The sequence below is a fragment of the Dryas octopetala genome, chromosome 1 (assembly GCF_963921425.1).
Source record: "Dryas octopetala chromosome 1, drDryOcto1.1, whole genome shotgun sequence".
Lineage (NCBI taxonomy): Eukaryota > Viridiplantae > Streptophyta > Magnoliopsida > Rosales > Rosaceae > Dryas > Dryas octopetala.
Window position 1 is genome coordinate 20,259,792 of NC_141366.1, and position 9,592 is coordinate 20,269,383.

General features: G+C 34.6%; 1 protein-coding gene across 1 annotated transcript; it reads left to right on the forward strand.

Moving 5' to 3' along the window:
- The first annotated feature begins 1,556 nt into the window (after nucleotides 1–1,556).
- HDA9 (histone deacetylase 9) lies at nucleotides 1,557–9,592 on the forward strand. Its single transcript, XM_086252510.1, has 14 exons — nucleotides 1,557–1,708; nucleotides 1,892–2,004; nucleotides 2,130–2,247; nucleotides 2,984–3,058; nucleotides 3,137–3,356; nucleotides 4,114–4,177; nucleotides 5,521–5,613; nucleotides 5,703–5,811; nucleotides 5,989–6,038; nucleotides 6,123–6,213; nucleotides 7,760–7,830; nucleotides 8,056–8,154; nucleotides 9,065–9,131; nucleotides 9,266–9,592. The coding sequence occupies exons 1-14, from the start codon at nucleotides 1,672–1,674 to the stop codon at nucleotides 9,349–9,351; spliced, it is 1,293 nt and encodes a 430-aa protein (XP_086108636.1). The 5' UTR covers nucleotides 1,557–1,671; the 3' UTR covers nucleotides 9,352–9,592.

Below are 9,592 nucleotides of genomic sequence, written 5' to 3' on the forward strand. Positions count from 1 at the left end.
AAATAGGTGGGGTCTGCACAAGAACAACACAAGTAAATGGGTCGGGCGAAAACGAAGTTTTTAGCCCATGAGGCATAGCATGGCACGAGCCGAGCACGAGTACAAAATGGGCCCGAACTAAGTATTATTAGTCTACCATAATTTTCTTTCCATTTTTAAAGAATTTTTCAACAAGAAGATTCAATTTTTCAAGCAAAAAGATATCAATATTTAGTTATAAGAAAGAAAAGATAACATAAACTAAGTTTTCTAACCTTAAAAAAATAATAAGAAAAAATGACTTGTTTAAGGCACGGTACGAACACAGCACGAGCACAAATGAACCTCAAATCGTAGGTCATGTCTGGCTTAGGTCTTATCTATCTAAACAGGCACTAGCACATCACCATTATTAAATGGACCGGCACAAAATATGCATAAAGTATAAATGCGCCCAACTTAAATGGGTCGGGCTAGTAGACCATCGACAACACTTAAATTCATTCATGATCATTGTCTAAATCATTATATAAGTTTGGTATATGAAGCTTAATAATAAGGATAAGAGTAGGGGTATGATTTGGATTAGAAAATCAAAATCCGACCGATTTCGATCCGAAAATTTCTAATTTTAGAACTCCCGAATCAAATCCAAAAATGTCGAAATCAAAAACTTCTGAAAAAAAAATTAGATTGGAATTGGAATGTTTCTGTAAATTCTAATCCAATCCAAATTTCAATTCGAAAAATTTCAAAATTTTTCAAAGACATTCCAATCCGATATTACCAAAATTATGTCAATTTATTCCGTATTTATATTAATATTACATATTTTATCATTTATTTAGTTTATGAAAGCAAGTGCAAACTCTACCTCCTAGTTTTTTCCATGCAATGAAAACTTGCTAGATTATATCTTTAATTTAGCAACCAGAACCAACCCCCTACCGGCCTCCTACTACCGCCCTCGTCTCTGGCTGTCGAGTCCCAAGCAGTTGACGCCTCTCTCTCTCTCTCTCTCTCTCTCTCTCTCTCTCTCTCTCTCTCTTTCTCTTTCTTTGCAGGTTTCTGCCAGACTGAAAGGGAGGTTGACAACCATATTGGCCTCTAGATCGAAAGTGATCGACCTTTGACTGGCCTCCCTTTAAGTCCGGCAAGGACTTGGGAAGAGAGAGAAAGAGAAAGAAGAAAAGAGAAAAAGAAAAAGAGAGAGGAGGCGGAGATGCCGTGCCTGCGATGAGGTCGACGGAGTCTGGCAATAGGCAGGAAGATGCAAACGGGGTGGGCTCTGTTATTGGGTTTTTTTTTTTTTTAATGTAATGTGAGTTTTTAGGAAATATTAGAGTGTGTTGAGAAATTTAAAAAAAAAAAAAAGAAGAAAGAATAAAGGATGTGTAATGAGAAATTGGTGTTTAATAAAAAAGAAATAGATGTGCATATAGTAGCATTTTAGAAAAATAAATTTATAAACGCAAAAGGATTTCCAAAGGTTAAAATTCCCAAAAAGAAATAATAATAAAAATTTTCTCATTACGGTGCGTTTCATTGACTGTACAACGTCATGAAAAGGGATTTATCCAGTACATTCCGTCTGTCTCTCTCTCTTCCTCTTCTTTCGAGCTCTGAAATTGGCGCAACCTCAGTAGCTCTCCTCTGCCTGGCCCTTCCTTCCTCCTCTGACTTCTGCGAAAAATGCGCTCAAAGGACAGAATCGCCTACTTCTACGATGGTACACTTATCTCTCGTCCTCCTCCAACCCTAACCCTTTACTCCAACTAAGCTCTCTCTGTCTTTTTGTGCCTGGGTTTTCTTTTCATGGTGGATTATAGCTTTGCTTCCAACATGTAGTTATTTTAATCATATAATTGTGGAAAATTGAGAATTTTAGTTATATCAAAATCGGTTCTTGCAGGGGATGTGGGTAGCGTATACTTCGGGCCGAACCATCCCATGAAACCACACCGGCTATGTATGACCCATCACCTTGTCCTCTCATATGAGCTCCACAAAAAGATGGAAATTTATGTTAGTTACTCACTACTACTTGTAATTGGTTTTTTCCTTTCCATTTTTGTTATTGTACTAACTACAAACTGGTACATAGGCCTTTTGGCTCAAAATTTCGATCTTTTGGTTCTCGTGTTTTTCAGCGGCCCCACAAGGCATATCCGCTGGAGCTTGCGCAATTCCATTCGGCTGACTATGTCGAGTTTCTGCACCGAATTACGCCGGACACGCAGCACTTGTTTTCGAATGAATTGGCGAGATGTATGACTCTTGAGCATTGTTATGTATATATCGTTCATTTGTGTTTGTATGCGTGCATTAGTTGTTCTTGTTATGAGCTGAACACAAAAAAGTTAGTAATAGAAAATTTGATCATGAGATAGTGCTGTTCACTCCACTTGCAAATTACTAAAAAGAACAAATTTTGATGAATCATTTTGTGCTGAGGTAGAGAATTTTATAACTTATAGGCATGGCTGAGCAAAACTGGGTGGAGTCAAAATAGTTTGGATGGCCTTGACCATATTCCTGATTTCTGGCATAGCCAATTTAACAAGTCACTGAACCACAATATTCAAGCTCTCCTTGACCCTTTTAAAATTTTTAATGCTTCTTGATTACCTTTTTGCAAGTTAATGTTGCAACACAATTAGATGTGAACCATCAAAAGAGGTTGATATGGTGTTAATCATTAGTCTCAGTGTTTAGTTTAATTTAAATGAATAGTTGTTGCAGAGAGGAAGTATCATTGACTGCACAGTTAGGTTCTTGGAATCACCAATCTGAAATGGTTATTAGACCTTTCTGAGTTTTTGCTTTAGTGAGGACAACAAAAAGCCTCTGACAGGCTCTACAACATAAATTTTCACTTTGAGTGGTATTCTTTAGCTTTCCACATGAGCACTTCAAGCCTCTATATAACTTGATTGAAGTTCCTGGAATCTCTTTCCAATGTGTTTGTTTGGTTTATTGATTCTTTTTGTCTTCTTTGTGACAGATAATCTTGGAGAAGATTGCCCTGTATTTGATAACTTGTTTGAATTTTGTCAAATTTATGCTGGTGGGACAATAGGTAATTCAAATTTTATGACGTTGTAAGTGTGGGTTGTGACTATTCTGCTATATCTACTGACTGAAATTTTTCTTGCAGATGCTGCACGTAGGTTGAACAATAAACTTTGTGACATTGCTATAAATTGGGCTGGTGGACTACACCATGCCAAAAAGTGCGAGGCATCTGGATTTTGTTACATCAATGACTTGGTCTTGGGGATCTTGGAGCTTCTAAAACATCATGCCCGTGTATTATATATTGACATAGATGTGCATCATGGGGATGGTGTAGAAGAAGCTTTTTATTTTACCGATAGGTACATAACCTGTCCATTATAATGAAGTTTTTTAAGGAATGGGATAACACTAAATTTAATAAAATAATAAAGCTATTATACCTTACTGTTAGCAAAATTAGCTCAAACTTGTAGATGCAATAATAGATGAACAATATTTTTTGGTACTAATCGATGAACAATATTTGATTGTATTGATATAAGCAAAAAGGTGTGATGCTTTTTCTAGACAATCTTCAAATTGCAAATTGTTGCATCTGTGATGTTGAAACTACAAGTGAGGTGCTGGTAACGAGAATTAGAATTGTTCGTTGAGAAGGTGAAAATTTGTATTCATGTAGTTTTAATATACTATTTTTCATATAGTATGTAGGAAGTGATCCATTAATGAATTAGTAAATCTTTGTATAGCTTAACAAGTTCTCTAATCAGAAAATATTGTGATTCCTAGCAATGATTAGACAAGGCCTATGCTGTCTAGTTAATGCATATAAGAATCAACAACACTCACCATCATTTATACAGTTTCTTTCTTCAGATTCATATATGTTATGCTAAAATTTGTCTTTTACTTCAAAAGAATTGCAATCTACATAGATATGTGTTTTCTGATTCTTGCCAATCCTATGATAAAAGAAAATTTTAAAAGTTGATAGAACTAGAATTTTCTTTGCAATAGTGATAAATATTTTAAATATTTGTTCAGTGTCTAGAATTTTTAATGTCGGTTTTGTGATCTTGTTGAACTCTAATTGAATAGTGAAGTTTAACTTGACAGGGTGATGACTGTTAGCTTTCACAAGTTTGGGGATATGTTTTTCCCAGGAACAGGTGATGTAAAGGTAACCTTTTAAACCTTTTTGTTTGTTTTCATAGTATTTGCAATGGTGAAAATTGTCAATTATATATGATGCTTCTGTTATTTTCTCTTAGTATTCCTTCTAATGGATGCTTACTTAGTCAGTCACAGGGAAGTACTTTCATGCTCAGTTGCATGCACGAAATTGATTATGACACACGCACACAGTGACAAACATACAAAAAAACATATGTGCGCACACGCACCATCAGTGTAGGGGTGTGTGCACAAGCATTCACACAGTCCTACATTAAAAGTTGCTTGTGAGTACTTAAATTCTTAAGTTGGTTATTTATTTCCTAAATAATTAAAGATATTGGAAATTGTTTTTAGTGCGCAAGCATTCAAAGTCCTACAAATTAAAGTTGCACGTGATTACTCAAACATTAAGTTGGTTATTTCTTTTTTAAATGTTTAAAGATATTGAAATTTGTTTGTAGACTTTTATATTTTACACTAAGCAAAGAGATCATAATTTAGTGTATAAATCTTAGTAGTTCATTAAAAAGACTGTGTTGCTCTTGCATAAAAAGAAAAATTAACATCTGCATGTAAAAATGGTTTGTTGGAAAAAAAATTATTATTATTTTTTTTAATGATAAATGTAGAGGATATGCAATTCTGCAACACCTGAAGTGGTTAAAGAATACTAAAATTAGCATAGTTTTGGTAGAATGATTTTACTTCATCCCTAATGAGATAACCTACTAATCTCCAATAGATATTTAGCAGTGCATTTATTGTTCTTCATCCTGAAACTGCCAAAACTAATGGGAAATGGTGCTTGTTAACCATTGACTGGACAAGCTATCCCCACAATACCCAAAAACACCACAAAAAAATCACAGCTTGAAAAGTTAGCTCAAACTGTAAATCCGGTTCTTGAAACACTTGGGTAAGCATATTATGGCTTAGAATCCCATCTTTAGTATGAATCTGATCATGTGATACTGGTTAGGATAAAAATGTTTCTATTGACTGAGCCTTTTTTCCCTAAAATTTTTTAATCCCATCTAAATGAAATATATTTCCACTGAATTGATTTCCCCCCTCCCATTTTTATTTCTTTGGAAATTTTCTGTTTGAAATGTGTAGACCTTTCTGTTTGGCATCTTGAAAGGTGAGATGCATGGTAATAACTAGATAACATCCTTGCTTCTGTTGTGCTCGATGATTTTGTTTGGTCTTGCATTCATTTCTTCAATGATCTGGTTTTACGTTATAAAACCTGACTTGTTTATATTACTGGAAGTGTTGTGTGTTCCATTGGTCGTCTTTATAAAGTTGAAATTGTAATGATATGTATTAATATTATTTGTTTTGAAGGAAATAGGAGAAAGAGAAGGCAAGTTTTATGCCATCAATGTGCCCCTAAAGGATGGAATAGATGACACTAGCTTCACTAGACTTTTCAAAACTGTAAGTTCTGCTAGAAAAGAATTTTTGTCTTTAGTTTTGGCTTGGTGGTGTCAAGTGTAAAACTTTTCTTGCAAATTTAAATTTTGTAGATTATTTCCAAGGTTGTTGAAACATATCTACCAGGTGCGATAGTCCTTCAATGTGGGGCAGATTCTCTTGCTGGAGACCGCTTGGGTTGCTTCAATCTCTCCATTGATGGTGCATATTTTATTGTAATTGAAGCATTTTTTCACCTCTTCATTAGAGTATTGTTAATCTAAAACGTTTCATCCTTGTTTTTTCTTAAATTAAATATTAATGGTCTCAAGGTAGTTGGCACTTGTGGTAGTTTATGGTAAAGTTTACTCTGTGATGACGTTTTAATGCTTTTTACAGGTCATGCTGAATGTGTTAGGTTTGTGAAGAAATTCAATTTACCCTTACTGGTGTGTTTCTTATTTGACTAGATTTTACCTGCTGTTCATCAATGTCATACATCTTGCAACTGAGAGAATGTCTTCTGCCTGCAGGTTACAGGAGGTGGGGGATATACAAAAGAGAATGTTGCTCGGTGTTGGACTTTTGAAACTGGAGTTCTTCTGGATTCAGAACTTCCCAATGGTATGGCAAGTGATCTTTGTTTTATCAAAAGTACTATTTTGCTGCCAGTTCCATTTTAAATTTTCTTTTTTTCTAATAATAAACAGAATGACTTTATTAAAATGTGGTAAAAATAAATGAATAAATAAAAGGGTAAAGTATTGGTAAGATAATCATGTTGATAGAATCTTGGCTCAATAAAGCAATTCTGAAGAATAAATACTTTTTTCTTTGCTCTTCTTTTTGGAGTTTGCTGGAAGGCGGTAGATATATCGCATAATCATGGCAATGCTTGTTCTAGTTTACATTCTTTAAGCTGATTGTGACATTTGCAATGTTTTGGTTGATATATCCATAAGCACCTGGAAATAATTAAAGAACTTATAATGCACTCCCTTTACTCATAATATTGACATAATCCTCACTCTGAGATATAAGAAAACCATTCATAGCTAATTTGAAATTTTAATGATATTTTGGAATTGAACCCTATGGTGAATATTTCCTGAGGCTTGTTTCTCCTCTTTCTTATCCAAATTCATTTGCTTGCAAGAAGGTTTATCAGAATGTGAAATGGCATTCAGCATGTATATATCTTGATACTTATAAGATTCACGTTGGGATAAAAATAACTTCTATTTCAAGACTCGTAACTATATAATTACAATAGTTTTTACTCTGTCCAGGTTTTATATTTCCAGTGGCTTTTATTCTAGATCCTGCATGATGTTTTAAGTTGTGTGGGGTTGCTATGCAGCTTTATATATGACACATCTTTTTAACAGTATTGGGATTGAGGGTTGAATGACCTATGGCCTGCTGGTTTCTGTGTGCATACTGCATATCTTCTCACTAACCAGCAGTGACCTGCATGCATGACCATTGGCAAGTAAACTCCTGTAATTAATATTTTAATTTTTGGTTTTTTTTCAGGATTTTCATTGATTTCTTGTAATTATTTTGGTTATTAGGCACTTAATTTTTTACCTCTATACTATTTTCATGCTATTGGAAGTTTGAATAACTTATGCTCTGTTACTTTCTGTGTGTGCATATATATCTTTTTGTTGGTCATGGGCTTCTGATTTTTTATTTTTTTGTCTGCTGAATTGGTATCCATTCCCATGATTAGATTTTGAATTATTGCACATGTAAGACGTGTGCTTTATTCAGCTTTTGTTCCTGGAACTTTTGGCTTATTCATTTATACATTGATCTCCATGTATTTTCTGTTTGGATTGTTTCTTACTTCTTCTATTTGTTGGAGAAATATCATATTCGTGTTGCATTAATCCAAACTGAGAAAAAAGTGGTGTTTGTGAGCATATTAGCTGTATTATGCATAGGTGAAGCTTACTTTTTGCATTACTTGACCAATGTAAAATCCTTAATTCAGTTAAATAGTCATATTTCGTTAAAAAAACAAAGAAGTTATTTAGTCATATGTGTCACTCCAATGATACTTTGAGTTGCCATTTTTATATACATGTGAGAGTCACTTTCAGTATCATTCTATTCTGAATATGGATATCTTATTTACCACTACCATCTTTGTTCTTTCTTGCAGAGATCCCAGAAAATGAGTATATCAAGTATTTTTCTCCCGACTTCTCGTTGAAGATTCCGAATGGACATATAGTATGTAATTAATTAAAATTATGTTATGGTGCATTTTTCATTATTCAAAAGGTTGAGTTTTCTTCTTGGAACCAATTAGATTGCCTCAGCTGGTCTTTGCATTATGTAAATGGACCAGTTTAGTAGGTGGATATTGAAATATATCAGATTCATCATTACTAGCTTTTTCCTTTTTCAATGATTCTTCAGAAAATCCTTAATTCTTTTTTTTCTTTGGGTGTGCAGGAGAACCTAAATAGTAAATCATATCTTAGCACAATTAAAATTCAAGTCTTGGAAAATCTCCGTTGCATCCAACATGCTCCTAGTGTACAAATGCAAGAGGTAAGCAAGCAAGTAGTTTCAAAATCGATTTGTTATTCATATATCTACCATGTTATGTTTTCAGTGTCAATATTAAATAAATAATCCACCTAATCAATGATGTAGATTGAGAAGTAGCAACATGACATCTCAGATGCAATCATTTTCTCACTTTGCTGCTTGCAAATTTTTTTTAAGAAACAAATTTTATTGACCATCTCCAAATGTACGATAGCTGTGGACAAGGACCATGAAGAATAGAATTAAGTCTATAATGCTTTATATAAAACACATGTTCCATGAGAGATCCAAAAACTATGGTCTATTGGATTTGTTGATTTGGGCATCCATAAACTTAAGTGACGGTATTCTGTTCATTTTTACCATCCCAAGATTATAAACCATTCAGGATATCAAACTTGGAGTGCAGTCACAATAGAAGTTGTCACAACTTAGGTCATGCACACTAACACTACCCTGAAAAAACTAATCATCAATGAGTGCTGTATAAACCAGAATGATCCAACACAACTGTTATGAGACTCAGTATGCGCTTGCACATTGCCCACTCGTAGAACTGGGGTATCAAATAGGTCCTCGTTGGGATCTCCAAATCTCTAACATCCTGGTCATGAGTCATGACTCAGACTTGTGATGCATGCAGTGTCCTTGATCCCACATGATGCTGTTAGTTGGGCTCTTAGACCATTTGTCACAAGTCAAGGATGCATTGCCACATTGATCCGATAGCCTGAAAAGACTATTCACTGCTGAGACTAACAGTAATGGTTTATAAAGTCAGGTCAACCAAGCTTGCAATCGATGTAGGGGAACTAAGCACACGCACACGCACACGCGCTCACATGCATACCCAAACGGTACAATGATATCATACAAGTTGTTACTTAAATCAATGTGTTTTCTATTGCAGGTTCCACCTGACTTTTATATTCCTGATTTTGATGAAGATGAGCAGAATCCTGATGAACGTGTGGATCGTGAGTAAAATTCCTTAAATCATTAGCAGCACCCACATTAAAGCACTTGCACTCACTAGTATTTTTAGCACTTGAAATCTGTCGGTTTGCTCTCAGCTTGACACGCCTATTAATTTTATGAATTGTCCTCTCAGAGCACACCCAAGACAAGCACATTCAGCGCGATGACGAATACTACGAAGGTGACAATGATAACGATCACAACATGGATGATGTGTAAAATTAACATGAACACCATGTATTTTTTGGGCATATTAACTTATTTTGTAGAGAAAGAATATTTAACTAGATCCCAAATTATTTGTTTAAGGCTCTGTTCATCAAGGAACAAGATGGGATTTGCACGTGTACCTGTTGTTCATATTGGTTTTAGATTCCTCGGAACTGCTGTACATTGCATATGTAGCAAAAGATTTTCTTATAAGAAAGGTATTTGTTCCAGTCTGGAAATTAACACTTAA